Raw genomic sequence first — 16,327 nt, 5'->3', positions numbered from 1 at the left:
GACTCAAATTGCTTAATATAGTCACTTTTTACACTCCTGTACAAACCACAAGTGAAATTCACTTGAGACTGTGCTGTCTGTATATACCTTTTAAACGCTGGGTGCTGGCAGTCACCTTCTTCCTGAGTAATGTGGGTTTTGGGAACTCTGTTACTGGTTCTAAGCAGGTCCGATCTGACCTCAAGTCAGCTGATGCAAAAGTTCTATTAAGCACACTTACTATGAAAAGCGACCATCCATTTAACATCTTGCCCATATCTTGATTACCTTCACTATAAAACATCTGGAATAAAACCTACTACATTACAAATGCAGGAGTTTGTGAAAAACAAGTCTATTCTCGAGGTGTTCAGGGCTGCCTTGCAGCTAAGGTACGGCAGTGAAGCCTTTGTAACTTTGGTCCTGATGATCCGTGGAGAATCGTGGAGGATGCCTTACCAGCGACCCTCTCTTGTTCACCAAAGTGATGGCAGTGGTTGCAGCTCATTTGCGGAGCTCAGGGGTGCCAGTCTTCCCCTATTGCGAAGACGAGTTGCTGAAGACAGGCTCATCCCAGGCAGTCGTCTCCCACCTCCAGACAACGGCGGACCTCCTGCACGCACCTGGGTTCACTATCAATGTGCTATGGTCACATCTGACCCCTTCTGAGACGCTCCCTTTCATTAGAGCTGTTTGGGCTTATGCTCCTTACCTCAAGTCCAGGATATTCAGCTATGATACGGATTTTTCAGCCTCTATCCTAGATTTCGGTGAAAATTACTCTGAGGCTGCTGGTCCACATGGCCTCCTGCATTCTGCTTGTGACACAAGTCCGCTGGCATATGCAGGCTATGCAGTGGGAGCTGAAGTTCCAGTGGGTGCAGCACCAGGGGAATCTGTCTTAAATGGTCCAGATCCTGAAGGGCACTTCAAATGATATGCAGTGGTCGTTAACAAACTGCGATTAGGTCAGTGGCAGACCCCTCTCCCTTCCCCAACCAGATCTAACAATAGTTAGAGATGCATAGCTCCTGGGCTGGGGCTGGGCTGGGGCGGCCTTCTGGTAGAGGTGAAGTTCAGAGGACTTCATTAAGGGAAGGTTAGTGCAGGTATTCAAGTACAACACTACTGCCATGTGGTACTGCAACAAACAGTGCTGGGATGGGTCGTGGATCCCTGGTCAAGAGGTCCTTTGTCTCTGGACATGGCCGGAATGTCAGGAAATTTCCCTGGTGGTTCAACACCGGGCGAGATCTCTGAATGTCAGCCCAAGATACCTAGCAGGTAACAAATGGAGGCTCCATCCGGAGGGAGCTAAGGGTTCTTTCAACATTGGGGACAGCCTTGGTTAGATCGGTACGTCACTGCCAAGAACACACAATGTCATGTGTTTTGTATGCTGGAGTTTCCCAGGCTGCTCTCACTAGGAGACGTTTTCAGTCTTGAGTGGAGCTCAACCTTCCTGCATGCTTTTCTGCCCCAACTACCCCTGCCCAGATCAGGAATGACTGGGCCTGGTATCCTGAGTTGTTGAGCATGGCGGTTCGTCCTCTAATCAGTTTGCCCCTTTGGGAGGTTCTTTTGTCATATCAGCAAGGGAGTGTTCTTCACCTGAACCTGTCAATGCTCCGCCTTCATGCGTAGAAATTGAGCAGCAGCAGTTGACGGCTTTCAAACTTTTGCCCAAAGTCTGTAATGCCAACTTGGCAGCCAGGTGTCCCTACTCCAAGACTGTATTAGACTGCCATTGGATCAAGTTTTTGTCATGGTGTGCAGAAAAACAGGTTGATCGTCATTCTGCTCCCCTTTTTCAGGTTCCTTTCTTTATTCTTTCTCTTGCTCAGCAGGTCTTTGCTTTAGGCACCTAAAAGGGTATCTTTCTGCCATCTCTGCATTTCTGTGGTTGCCCGATCAGCCATTTAAAAAAAAATAAAACTCCCCTATTGGTCATAGGTTTCTGAAAGGTCTTCAACGCCTGTTCCCACATTCACCCTTTCATCATGCCTCAGTGGGACCTAAATTTATATGTGATCTTTCTAACATGTACTCTTTTTTGAGTCGCTACATATCTGTCCTATCATGCTCCTCACTATCAAGACTGCCTTTTTAGTGGCAATAATATCTGCCCAGAGGGTAAGTGAGCTCCATGCTTTGTCATCTAAGCCTCCGGACCTCAACATCTTCCCAGACAAACTGGTCCTTCGCACTAGAGCTTCCTTTCTACCGAATGTGGTCACTCCTTTTCATGTTCACCTATCCACCACCCTGCCTATTTTTTACGCTCTCATCCCACTAGGGAAGAGGAGCAACTCCACTAACTGGACCCAAAAAGAGCATCATTGTTCTACTTTGACTGCACAAAAGAGTTTCGAGTGGACAACCAACTCCTTGTGGGGTATGTTGGAGCGCAGAAAGGGAAGATGGTACAGAAATGGACCATGTCCTGATGGATCACAAATTGCTATGCATTGGCCAAGAAACAGCCCCCTGAGGGTTTGCGTGCTTATTCCACCAGAGCAAATGCTGCAACCTCTGCATTAGCACTCAGAGTTCCGGTCCTGGACATCTACCAGGCAGCAATATGGGCATCTCTGTACATGTTTTCCAAGCAGACCTGCCTGGACAGTCGGGTCCGTAGGGATGGGCACTTTGCCCGCTCGGTCCTGTAGACTTCCTAGTCTAAATTAAGTTGGCAGACCCAGATTCCAAGGGGGGTATGGCTTGGGTATCTATTCTAAGGTAAGGTATCTGCAGCTAGAAGTCTCTATCAAATGAACAAGTTACATACCTTCAGTAACACCTTATCTGGTAGAGACTCTAGCCACAGATACCTTACCGATCCACCCATCCTCCTAGGTCTATGAGCGACTTTATACACTTAGTGCTTTCCCCTTTTCAGGACCCTAGTTTTCACTCACCAGTGGTCAGTGCTCTTCATGGCTCGATGCTTCTGGTGTGGAAAGTCTAAAAAAAAAAACAAAAAAAAACTGACGTCCACGTGCTGGGGTGGCGCCTATATAGGTACCGCACATGTCACTTCCAGTACGGCCACCACTGCCACGCGGAGCCAAACTACGACCTTCTGGTGCGCAGGGGGTACTACTCACGAATACATTTTCAGATCTGGTCTGACACCTAGGGATAATCATAAAGTAAGGGATCTGTGGCTAGATAGTCTCTACCAGATGAGGCGTTACTGAAGCTAAGCAACTTGTTTGTCATTTCTATATGTATGTATGGCGAGTCAGATTTTATCAGGTCGAGCCGTTTGTTGGACCTGCTGGTCATTTCAGGCGAGTGAACTTGAGCTAAAAAAGGAACAGGTGTTCTGTTCATAACGAAAATTAACTAGCAATAAAGATGCTTTTATGTCTTGTTTTATCTTCACATATGTTCTGTTCAAGAACAGAGGTCAAATGTCAGTTTTATTTCTTTTACTAAATGCTGCTTTTCTTATCCTGGAGTACTGTGTTGAATTTCCTTTCTCTTACTACAGTTAAAGGATTTTATGAAGTGAGTTTTCTGCCAACCATTGTGAAGCAAAAGGCTGCATGATGGCAGTTTTTTTCTAACCTACTGCATTTAAATAACTTGTAAATAAATAGTACAAATATGTTAAAATATATCGGGAATTTCGAAATTACATTGTTTTGTAATTCAGAAGTGTGATAAAACAAAGATTTAATTGAGGGCAAAACAAATCAGGACAGTTTACCTGGTGATGTGCAAATGGCAAATATTTGCAGAAACTCAAGTTTCAAACATGGTCCACTGTATAGTTTTATCAGTAAAACCACATCACTTGCAATTGTTGTGGATATTTCAACGTAAAATGTGCTGATTTCCAATTGCAGTTTGCTATCACTTCAAGCTTTAGTTACATATTTGTTAAAAGTGATAGTTTTTAAAGACGATTTAAGAAACATTCTTGCCCCTGCCAGATGACAATGCTGTTAATAAAGGGCAAGTCAGGGTCATGCGTACCCTATATGCGTCTAGATTTATATTATTAATGGAGTAAAGGTTTAGTCTACTAAATCAAAGAAAAGAGTTGTTTGTACAGCAGACATGCTGAACTAACGTATTTGAAGGTGGTATTATGTGATAATGAAGACAAATGCTGCTCAGTGAATTAAAATATTTGCCTAGGATCACATAATTTGATACGTTTATGGGTCAAGAGCATTACAGTTAGGCCGAGTAGTATTTTGATAGTCAATAAACCTTTATTGAATATTAAATGAAGATCACAAAAGTACAAAATACAAATAAGTCAAGTAGCATCATAATAAAATATTAAAAGATGAGATGAAAAGCTAAAAAAATCAAAACAAGCCATCTCAAATCATTAAAATACATAAACACACCACTAAGAAGACTTGAGATCAATTACCCCTCCATGGACTTCCTGCTGCGGTGGATATTTTTTTAGAAAGGAGCCAACAGTAAAACATACTTGTGATTACTTAACATCTGTAAATACAAAAGTGCCTCCCAACATTTTTTTTTAAGCCATTGATTTCACGATTTGCTTAAGGCAAAGGTGAAAAAAGTAAAATAAAATGTGATTCGAAAAACATGAAGTGCAGCAGCGGCTGTTCTACCATCCGATCACAAGGACAAGGGGGCAACTTAGAATTCCACACTTGTGCCCCTTCACAGAAGCATAGGGAGCAGCACATGGGCCTGACCTGAAGCAGAAAAGAAGCGACCTCTCCCAACATGTAAGTCCCAAGATTAAATATGGGGCAGGATATCCCGACAATAAAGCAACTAGGTAGTCCCGTACAGAATGCTGTCGTAAAGCTCTGTCAATTCTTTGGGAGAAAGCCAACTCTTCAAAACAGGTCTTAACCAGCCTCTTATCAAACTTACTAATGGTCTCTGGTGTGGAAAACTAATCTAAACTTCTGATGTCACCTAGGGTCTTATTGATACAACTTAACCAAGGACTGGACAATCCCTTGTCTTGTTTGAGTCACTCATAAATAACCTCTCTGTTAAAAGCAGCTTTGTTATTAGACCACACACTCACCCTGAACAAACGTAGACTAGGCCACCTTGGTTGGGGCTCAGTAGCCCATGTTTGCCTTGTAGCTCCAGACTGGGTCTGCCACCAGGATACTTATGGGCCCCAAGTCTGGGAAACATTATATGGACTACACAGTATATAGGTTCCTTTCAGTACTTAATGTTAATAAAAAGGTATTTAGTAAAGTATTACTTATGGGATGCTAAATTTACTGGTACCTGCTGCAAAATGACAAAGAATCTTCTTTGACTACCAAATGTAGTTTCCTGCAAATAGGTGACTTATGTTCATTGTGAACCGGAGGATAGCATTTTGTATTGACCTGAACAGCTACATACTAAACCTTCACAGTTTGCACCCATGCCACAGGTTATGTCTGAGGGTGAGAAAATTGAAGGGGTGAGACTGGTTGAGATTTCATTCCTTTGTCATTTGTCCGGATGGTGAAGCCACTGGTGTGTAAAACAGGAAGTATCACGGCCTTCTAGTGTTAATTGTGAACATATTGTGTCATTAAGTGGCTGACCAGTTAATAGCTTCATGACTTTCACGTACTGTGCCCATGATGCGGAAGATAGAATGCTTTCTAACCATTGTTTATTCTCAAGCTAAACTTGGCCAAATTTGTGTTCCTTGTTGGGGTGTCTCCATACCTACATTGTGAGCAACTACTGGTCACCCCTAGACCGTGGTGGATGGACTCTTTTAAATATTTGTGCATAGAGATATGTAATTCATGGGAGAGATCTTGCAAGCTAAACACAGAACTGGTTTACAAAGGGGCTAAGGATCTCAGTGATCTCAATTCTTTATCACCTTGCTGTTATCAATGATGGAGTGTCTAAGGTTAGTAAATATGGTCATGCACATTCACTGCCTATATGTTATGTTACCATATATACAGTGTAACAAATACCCTAGAGGTCTCCTGAGTACCACAGAGTATTGCAGAGCAGAAAAAGAAGTACTGTAACCCTGCTGAGGCAAACCAAACATGGGTCCTAGTTCTTATAGAGCCAGTGATTTAAGGCCTTCCTGAAGTGATGTAGGGTGGGCGCCAACAGCAGTGTACCAGATTTTAGCCATTCTAATAGAAAATGCCTTACTTTCCGAACAGGTCAGTTTTGTCTTGGGCTTAACCAACAGTCGGAGGAGTATAGGCAAAGTGATGGAAGATAGCTGGTGAATGTTTTACTAAATAGTCAGTCCCACTAAAGCGTGACTTGAAAGCAATTCTTTTTCCCTGGTGTGTAATTTCCATTGCCTCTCTGGCCGCCGCATTCTGTACCCTTTGAAGCTTCCTCAAGAGACCTACATCTAGCCCCACATAGAGAGAGTTTCATTAGTCTACGCGACTAAGTATGGTTGCCTGGACTACCACTTGGAGGACAGCTCTTGGAAGAAAGTTCAAGATTTTCCTGAGCACCTTTAGCAAGAAAACACAAATTGATTTTGGAAATGTTTGCACAATGTTTAAATAGATAAGAAAACATGACTTTAATTGCAAGTATTAATGACCATTGTTTCTTCGGTTGGGACTGTGATGTAGTGTTTCAGTGCACTGCTATTTTGCACTGAAGGGTCACAACAGTATGAACAATGCATCAATAAGCTACTTTGTTTGTTATGTCCACACACAAGGTTAAGTAGCTGTTGCTTTGAAAAAAGCCTTCGGTAAATGAGGTCCATGTCTTGTCTGTTATGTCGCCTTAATCTGAAAATATCCTTGAAAGAGCATCTTAAACTATTTTATTATACCTGCAAATTCCTTGTGTACTCAGATTTTAACTTTTGTTTTCTCTAGATTCCAGATTACAGAAATGCTGTAATTGTTGCCAAATCACCTTCATCTGCAAAAAGGTCAGTCAGAAAGCTTTTTTCTTGCGAGAAGGAACGTTTTCATTGTGGGGCTGGATTTAAATTGTAGTGTTCTTGCATTTAAATTTAGTAATAGACTTGTATTTGTTGGTTAAAGCTGTAAAGTAAGGTTTTTAAAGCAAGCATTTCTCTCTTCAAGCATTTTTTATCTTCTAATTTGGAAAGGGCTGTAAAGAATGCACTGGTAGAAGGAATCGTTTCAGTTGGAGTGGAACCTGTGGGAGTAATTTGTAAATGAACGAGGTCGTCCTATTAAATGTTACAGCATATATGTTCTGGTTCAGTGCTAAACTGCAATAGCATGTTCGCCCTGGAGATTGTACTTCACTCTTGGAGGGTACCGGTATATAAATATTTTAGCTCCGACTCCTGTAATGAGACATTTTTAAAGAATTTTCTCCTTGTTGCTACTTTCCAAGAGAGAGTGAAAAGAAAATGATGGATTACCTATAATATGTGTACAGATTTGTCGTTCCAGACGGTACAAAAGGGGGTGGTGATGGATGGAGCAACTGAACCAATCAAACACTCACACCCAGTCAACAGATCTGGGTTTAATCCATCACCGTTCTTTAGCCCACTCTGCCACCCCAATTCAGACATGGCCATATGCAAATCAGTCTGACCCTGTGCCTCATGAGAACAGTCCAGCCCGAACTGCCAAGCCATGCCTTTCCTGGACCGGATTCAAAATTCCTAGGACCGGTTTCTGGCATTACAGCCGTCTTCAGCCAGGCTTGCTTGAATCCAGTGGCAAAGTGAGCAAGGGACTCACATCTGAGCATACCCTGCCAACTTATGGCGAACAAAGCGGTACAAAAGGGGGTGGTGATGGACGGAGCATCTGAACAAATCACACTCTCACACCCAGTCAAAGCCAAAGTAAAAAATCAGCTTTATTCGATTTTTGTTATAAAATCATAAAACATTCGGTTAAGATATTAAAATCAGTTAAGAATTTCCATCACAATTCATGTTTCATAGCGTGTATAGGGAGAACATATCATATACCACAACAAACAGGATCTCTCCCCCATTTCGAAACGTATAGAGGGATTGTTTTAGTGCAAAAGGTAGAGGGGAAAATGTCAAAAAAGTATAAACCAGATTCAAAAGATGCCCATATCACAGAGTTTTCCTCAAGGCAATAACAATCCTTAGATAAGAGATGACCGATTTCATCACAAAAATTGATTCTAAATTTTTCAATCTAGAGAAAGCAGCAGTGCACCCTCTCATGCCCCAGTTCCTTAATATTGGTATCAAAAACTTTTTCCTAGGGATAACATACAATTTACAAAAGAAGATACACAATTTACAAAAGAAGATACAGTGAATGTTAGTCTGGAATGAAAGTTCATCACAGGGGCACTTCTCTAGGTGAGGGGACCAATCATTATATTTGGGAAATGAGACTAAACGAAAGAAAGTATCCACCCGTAGCCTGGTCAACAACATTCTCGAATAGGGTCTAGGCTCTAACAGTAAGTAGGGTTGTATCCCAACATGGGTGATCAACAACTGGTGGGCCATAGCAGATTGCTTCTGTTTTTATTTATGCCACCTTTTCTTGTCTAGGTGTTCCATAATAGATCTTTTAAGAGTTTTTTTCGAGATTTTTTTATAACAGGATGGATTATCGAAGTATTCATTATGGCCCAACTCAGCTGACATTTCCTTGATGTAGTTGAGCCATTTAATTTTTGTTACTCCGCCTAGAGATAGACCGTCTCGCACAACAGCTCTATTTAGCGATGTTTCTGTGGTCACCCAGATTTTATGCCATAGAAGAAGTGGGGACAGTTTAATAATATCTTCTATATAATTTAGGCCCACTTCCTCATGGCAAAAATAGGTGGACATTGAGTTTGGTGCCGCCAATAAATAACGAATAAATTTATTTTCAATACATTGAATCTGATTTGTTTTGGCCATTCCCCATAGACCAGCCCCATTTGTACCAATGGGAATGCACTTAGCTTTATAAATCTGTATAAGCTCCCGTACTGGTCTCCCGCCTAATTTTCTTGAAAAATTAGTCAAGGCGCCATTAGCCCTACTAAGGGCCAATCTTCTTGTGCATACTGTCTCTTTCCAGGAGCCTCTGCTATCAAATGTAACTCCTAAATAGGAGAAACTGCTAGTATTTTCAATCCTTTTGGTTCCCAGGTAAATAGCTCTACTTGTTTTCTTCAAAGTACTACACGTCATAGAATAAGTTTTTGCAACGTTTACTATTAAGCCGCGGGCGACCATGTATTCAGAAAATTCAGTAACTGCCCTCTGTAGCCCGACAACGGTGCGTGACATTAAAGCAGCGTCGTCGGCAAAGAGGAGGATGGGAATGGGCTCCCCCCTCCTCCCCACAGCCGGGTAGTCGAACTGAAACTTCTTAAGGAGAAGGCCCACCGAGTTAATATATAGTGTAAAGAGGAAGGGTGCAATAATGCACCCTTGCCTCACACCTCTTTTGATGTTAAATTTATCCGAGCACACCCCCGCCGCCCCATAGCGTACTCTAGCACCTGCGTCTCTGTACAGCTCCCTTATAAATGTCAGAATCTGTTGATCCACACCCATGTCAAATAAAATGCTCCACAGCATCGCATGGTCCACACAATCGAACGCGGAACTCCAGTCCACGAATGTTATGTACAGGCTTTCCTTCTTAGCCTCAGTGTATTTTGCAGTTAAAAGTGCTAAGTTTAAGCCTTGTTCGATTGTGCCCTTCCCAGTATGGAAGCCATATTGCAGGTCCGTGATAATATCCCTTTCCTCAGCCCATTCCTGAAGCCTATGACGGATTATCCTTCCCGCCACCTTCATTAGGGCATCCAGAAGGGAGATAGGGCGATATCAGGCGGGATTATTTCTATCCCCCTTTTTGAAAATGGGTATTCCACTGCCTCTGACCAAGTTGCAATGAAGCCCACACCATTTGCATGGTTTAAGACAATAATGATCAGCGGGGACCAGAGAGGTAGCACAGATTTGTACAAATCAATTGGAACCCCATCTGGTCCCACAGCTTTCCCTGCAGGACTGTCCTCAATTGCCTTAACAACTTCTGCATGTTCAAATGTAATCTCCAGGGGGAAAATTTCTGCTCCAACTGACTCTGGTTGTAACATCGATTGGTTGTGGCTAGAAATAGTTAGCCCGGGAGCGGGTTGGTTATTGTATAGGTTAGTAAAGTACTCAACCCAGGAGTCACCAGAAATGGCCATATCAATAGAATCCCTTTCTTTGTCCTTTAAAAACGGGGCATTCACCGCTCTCCAGAATGCTATGTTGTCGTTTGCTAGGCATGAGTCATGGAGATTTTGCCATAATGCCACTTTTAACTCTTTTTTTTCTTATATCGATGGCTAACCGGTAAGCTCTCCTATTGCATCTTACATGTTCGATAGATCTAGGGTCTTCCTGTAAAGCAAATTTCAGATTTCGACGTGCCCTAGTGCAGTTTTTGTCGAACCAACCCTTGTGTTTCTTTATCTCGATTTTATGTTGTCTAGACAACTCTTTTTTTTATCTCATTTGTGATTTTATCAAATGCGTCTAGTACTTGACAATTTCCCGCAGTTGTGGAAAGGCAGATGAGTAGTTGGTCATACATTTTTGTGACTAGTTTTTGGACGAACAGGTTAGGATCTACCTTAGCCTATCTAACCATTTGTACTAGCTAAACTAATAGGAGTAGGATAAGAGGTTTTAATAGATGCTTCCCGGGCTACTATATTCAAACGAAAGGAGATAGGATAGTGGTCACTCATGGCAACATTAGGTGTCTCCCAGGATACTACAAGTGATTGATATCTGGAAGATAGAAAAGTGAAGTCAAATAACGTATTGGCCCCTCTACCAATAAAAGTCGGCTTAAAGCTCTCTTCTGGTGAGCAGCATTCATTAATAAAACGCAGGTCAAACTCATATATTACTGCATTGAACAAGTCCCCCAACTTGGAATGAACAAAGTGTGTTAGAGGTTCCTCCCTCTTACCCATCAGGGGGCACAAGCCTGTAGCGTGTGAAGTACAGAGGGAGCAGTTAAAATCACCCATCCATAATAGTAATAAATCCCCCTCTCTTGAATTTTCTAATTCTCTAAGTGAGTTTCTAAAGTTTGTAATAATTTCCTCCCAGGTAGAGGGGTGAGCATTGTTGTAAAAATTTATAATTGCCCCTCTATACTGACCCGGGCAGCTCACTGCCAAAATCTGATAGCAGTCTGCTGATATAAAGTTATGAACTATTATGTCTGAGGTGGTTGCAATGTAGGTACATAGACCCCCTTTATTTCTTCCGCGGTGGGTAGCAATGGCCGGAGTATTAAAAGTTTGGTAGCCCAGTAAATTAAACTCTTTCACCGACCAAGTTTCTTGAAAGCACAAGATTTTATATTGTTTTACCAAATCTAGCCAATCAGGAAGTTCCATTTTATCTTTTAGCCCTGCTAGGTTCCAGGACAAGAACCGATAACCTACGTGAGTTTTGTTATTACTGATTGAAAAATCCCCTGTATTCAGCAAGGGATCGAGTACTCCTGCTTCCTCTTTTACGGGTAAAATAACACCAGATACGGATTGGACGTGATCCACCCCCAAGTCCATTGACCCACTTGGGCGTCAGTCTACTCCCTCGAATCCCTCAAGTGGGGCAAACATATTCAGGGTGGTAACATTGAAGGCGGAACCTTGCATACTCCGGCTGGACTGATAGGGGGCTCTGGAGTTTGTCCCTATTAGGGCACGTGGGTAAAAGTAACTTAAATCCCTGGTGGATATGCCGCCCCAGTAACCATCAGGAAACCAGTCTCTGATGTAATTAGTTGCCCTACGGTCTCTAAAATTGATAATGATACAGTCCCCCAAAGTGTCCTTTGGCCTCCTTCCTACCCACCCTAATCTTCTGACAAGCAATATCTCACCATCGATTTCGGGTGGTAGGGGTCTGTTTTTGCTTGGCCAGTATATTACCTTATTTTTCAGGTCCTGATGCGCCTCATATTTCCTTGCTGGCAGCTCTGGTACACCAGTGACTACAATTACATAAGGTTCTGCCTGCGGCGGAAGGTCGATATGCTGGTCAAGTCCTGGTGGATTATACCCTATACGAGTTGGGTTTGTAATTTTAATCTGTTCACAACCTTGGTTATTTTTTAACCCTCTAACACCAGATACCACATTTTTCGTTGGAACCCGAGCAGTGGTCACGGTCGGGATAGAGGGGATGACATTTCTATTGGTAACCAAGGGCTCGAAGCTTTGCAGAGAGTGAGGGTTAACCACTTCTGGCATTAGGTCGACAGGTAGATGCTTGTTATTATTTGCTACTGTTTTAAGCAGTTCTGAATTAGCTAGATTTACCTCGTGAAGAGACCACAGTTGCTCCACCAGCCTTTCAACCCTCTCAACAAGTGGTATGACCAGGGATTAAATCAATTTTTCTAGGTCACTCGTTAGATCTTGTGTACAGAATGTTTTAGTACATGAGTTACACTGCTCACATTTACTTTCCGCTGGGGCTTTGGTGTTGGCTAGGTTCGTTACTAGTTTAACTGCCTTGGTGTGTCTACCCTTGCGTCTATTTCCCCCAGCATTCCCTAAAGATAGTGGGGCTGCGCCAGAAGTTAGTTAATATTTGTGTTTCCCTTTGTTAGAAGGATCAATAGTTGCTAGACTTATCTGTTCTACTGAATAAATCTCAGTTTGGGAGCAGGAACTAATATCCAGTTGATTAGATAACCTGCTTCGTGTTGGTGTGTCAGACAAATCTTGAAGCTGTAGGGGTATACCAATATCAGAGGAGCAGTTCGAGGCCAAACCTGATCGGGAAGAGTGTTTGCTAACTGTATATGGCCCAGGGAGGAACGTTTCTTCTGCAGTTCAGAGGATAAGCGCCGCTCGGTAAGAACGATTTCGCGCTCTAAAACCGACGCCGCCCTCGAGATAAATTGGTCTAGTGTCCCCTGTACAAACCCACCCACAAGAGATTTCCTGGCCAATGTTGGTAGAGTAACCATGATTGATGTGGTGAATTAAAAGGGATGTACAAGTATACCCTACAAAAACAAAATAGACTGTAATGAAATAAGAGAAAAAAGGAAAAAGAAAGTCTTACTAATGTGTCCAGTGAGATCAACAAAAAGGGGTGGCCCAGCCCAGTCTCGGCCAACCTCGGACGGCCACAGACGGCCCGCCCTTTTCCCGGGCTTAGCCCGGCGCCGCCCGCGCGCGCCCCGCGATGCGTAGCAAGCGCTGGTGTTTTAAGCGCCTCCGGGCGCGGAAGTGTGGCAGATGGGACGCTCAGTCCCGCTAAGGATTCTGGGGCATGTAGTCCCCCCGTTCTGCGGCCGCTGGAATGACGGTTAGCGGCGGCGGGGGGGACCGGCAGGCGTGGTCGCGCTCTCGGCGCGAAGCAGGACAGCAGCAGCACAAATGTTCCACCCAGGTAGCAGGGCACGCGGGCAGGGAATCTCCAGTTCTGAATACAGTCAACAGATCTGGGTTTAATCCATCACCGTTCTTTAGCCCACTCTGCCACCCCAGTTCAGACATGGCCATATGCAAATCAGTCTGACCCTGTGTCTTAATGGAACAGTCCAGCCCGAACTGCCAAGCCATGCCTTCCCTGGACTGGATTCAAGCTTCCTAGGACCGGTTTCTGGCATTACAGCCGTCTTCAGCTAGGCTTGCTTGAATCCAGTGGCAAAGTGAGCAAGGGACTTGCGTCTGAGCATACCCTGCCAACTTATGGCGAATAAAGCGGTACAAAAGGGGGGGGGTGATGGATGGAGCATCTGAACCAATCAAACACTCGCACCCAGTCAATAGATCTGGGTTTAATCCATCACCTTTCTTGAGCCCACTCTGCCACCCCAGTTCAGACATGGCCATATGCAAATCAGTCGACCCTGTGCCTCATGGGAACAGTCCAGCCCGAACTGCCAAGCCATGCCTTCCCTGGACTGGATTCAAGCTTCCTAGGACCGGTTTCTGGCATTACAGCCGTCTTCAGCCAGGCTTGCTTGAATCCAGTGGCAAAGTGAGCAAGGGACTCACGTCTGAGCATACCCTGCCAACTTATGGCGAACAAAGCGGTACAAAAGGGGGTGGTGATGGACGGACAGATTTGTCGTTCCATGCTTTGCAACAATACATTACTAAGGTCTAGGGGCAGCAGCACAACACCTGCCCTTGTAGCCCATTCCTGGCCTCTAGCGTGTCCTGTGACTGGGCTATAGAAGCGAGGATGGCTGCAGTGTCAGATGTAAGCATTCTGGTTTCCCCTGCACCGCTGGCCAACTGTCCACTGTCTTAAGTTGTGGTGGTGGGTGGGGCCCCCCATATGTGCAAACTTTCTAGGGTGCCTTGTTTGCCGAGTAGGGATGGTTTACCTTTAGCCACTTTTGCATCAGTTGGCCAGTGAGAGAAGTTATGCAGTCAATTTGCAGATGAGGTATACTGACTCGCAAGCCCTTGAAAGCAAATGATCAATCAAGATGGCATGATTGGTCAGGCGTATCTTCACTCCAAAGCAGTCTTAAAGGATATTAATAGGGTGGTCATCCGAACCGGTTGAACTTGTGATAGCCATCTTTGGCAGTTAGCGCATGCCCCTGAAACAATACATGACTGAGTACAGGATCATGTGGGTTTGCCAACCTTGTGATTGTATTTAGTTTATTCACAAAATTGTATTCTTGCTCTTTTTGAGTTTTAGAATGTTCCTTATTTGTTTCTAAATATAAAAGTATTAACCCACTGCTATTTGTATTGCACAATGTTAAAGCCTTACTGAAGAATTGCAGAAGAACAACTTCCAAAAAGGGAAGTGGTTGATTTTTAGAGATTACCATACTTTAGTTATGTACATTAACTAGGACACAGATATGCAATATTTATAACTGCCATATTTACAACAGCCGGACTTCACGCTTATTGTATTATGTTGCCACTGAACAGAACAACTGTCCCATTGTAGCCATTTCAATAAATTATAATTATTTTATCAGCATTTAGAGGGAGAAGAAAAGATTTAAAACCAGTAATCATCATTTATGGTTGGGAGTTTTTCCTGTCAAACTTGAAGTTCACCTTAGAAGGCAACATTCTGAAAATGGAATTTTAAAGTGTATTAATCGTCTGTAACGGAATTGAAGGCCCACAGGGCACATACATGTGTTCTCTCTTTTCCTGTTCCCTAATGATTTGACAGCATGTGATTTATTTTTTATATAACCTCTAATGGTATGTGAAATAGATACCCAAGTTAGACATCCTTCAGCTCTCAAGCTAGCTGGAAATGTCCTTGCGATCGTCTCAGATGAAGAGACTTCAACTCTCAAAATAGTTACAGTTCGAGCCACTGAGAGCGCTAAGGTTTTCAAATGTCCGGTTAGGAGCCTTAAAGGGAGTAAAGAATATACTGCAGTAGCTTAGAAATATCATATTCGGTATGAATGCCCAGTTGAAGGTTTGTGAACCCACAAAACTACAAGTTCCAAACAAGAGCAAAATAAATGCATTTACCTTGGTTAACACATTTCAGAAATTCCCATATCAGCTCATAGCTAAGTGCAGTGAATGTTGCCACATTTCATCTTATGAAATTGATGGGGGTAGGCAATTTCAGCACTGTAAAGTTCATTACACACCCAAAAGCTACTAGGTGCGGTAAACTCTGAATTATTTGTGATTCTGGACCCTGGGCAAACAGCGGCCCAGGTATGATCGGGCCAAGCACATGTGTAGAAGCTTTGTGCCTTTTTAGTTAGTGGGCAGGATGTGTTGCTCTTTAGAAATGAAGCCTTCGTTGCAAAAAAAGTACCAATGGCAAATACAGAATTATCATCTTTTACAATATTAATTGGAATTCTTACAAGGGTGGACCTTGGTATCAAATCTATTCATCAGAGGATGCTGCAAGACGAATACTTTTTTTGTATTTAATCCCACTTCTTAGGGCTTCCCACCTAAGTAGCTCTCCTAAGTCGTAAGAGAAATATGTATTGTACACTCTTCAGTGAAAAAGAGAATAAGCATCTCTCACTTCTCACCATAGCGCGATATTAGGAGTCAGATAGCCCAGTCAGAGTAATTCTCATTAGGGAAAGTATTGCATACAGATGCGGATTCCCATCCTGGCCCTTAGAAACAGTAGACGCTCACATTTGTTTAAATTGTGTAATAAAAGTTTATCGTATTTATCAGAATGAAAATATTACAGCAATCTCAGCAGTCATTACTTAGAGAAAGTTAATACCAAGAATACATCAAACGTTTTACACCAAACATTTTTGATTTTTTCATTAGATTAACTAATCCCTAGCTAGTATCTACATATGTTATTAGCCTCATGATTATTGCATTGTCTGGATTATTATTAGCATTCCCTAAGTGTTTATATCCCAAACCATGTACGTATCTCCATATAGCT

The 16,327-nt window shown here is 43.0% G+C and overlaps 1 protein-coding gene across 2 annotated transcripts in view; it reads left to right on the top strand.

Moving 5' to 3' along the window:
- Positions 1-16,327, top strand: part of PRPSAP2 (phosphoribosyl pyrophosphate synthetase associated protein 2) — a 444,139-nt gene that overhangs the window by 245,824 nt on the left and 181,988 nt on the right. For both annotated transcript variants that reach the window (XM_078665175.1, XM_078665176.1), the window contains exon 7: positions 6,816-6,871. In XM_078665175.1, coding sequence (XP_078521301.1) covers positions 6,816-6,871 — 56 coding nt within the window. The remainder of the gene's footprint in view (positions 1-6,815; positions 6,872-16,327) is intronic.

Source organism: Lissotriton helveticus, chromosome 10, assembly GCF_964261635.1.
Source record: "Lissotriton helveticus chromosome 10, aLisHel1.1, whole genome shotgun sequence".
Classification (NCBI taxonomy): Eukaryota; Metazoa; Chordata; class Amphibia; order Caudata; family Salamandridae; genus Lissotriton; species Lissotriton helveticus.
The sequence above is the reverse complement of the archived record's forward strand: the minus strand, read 5'-3'. Positions and strand labels throughout refer to the sequence as shown.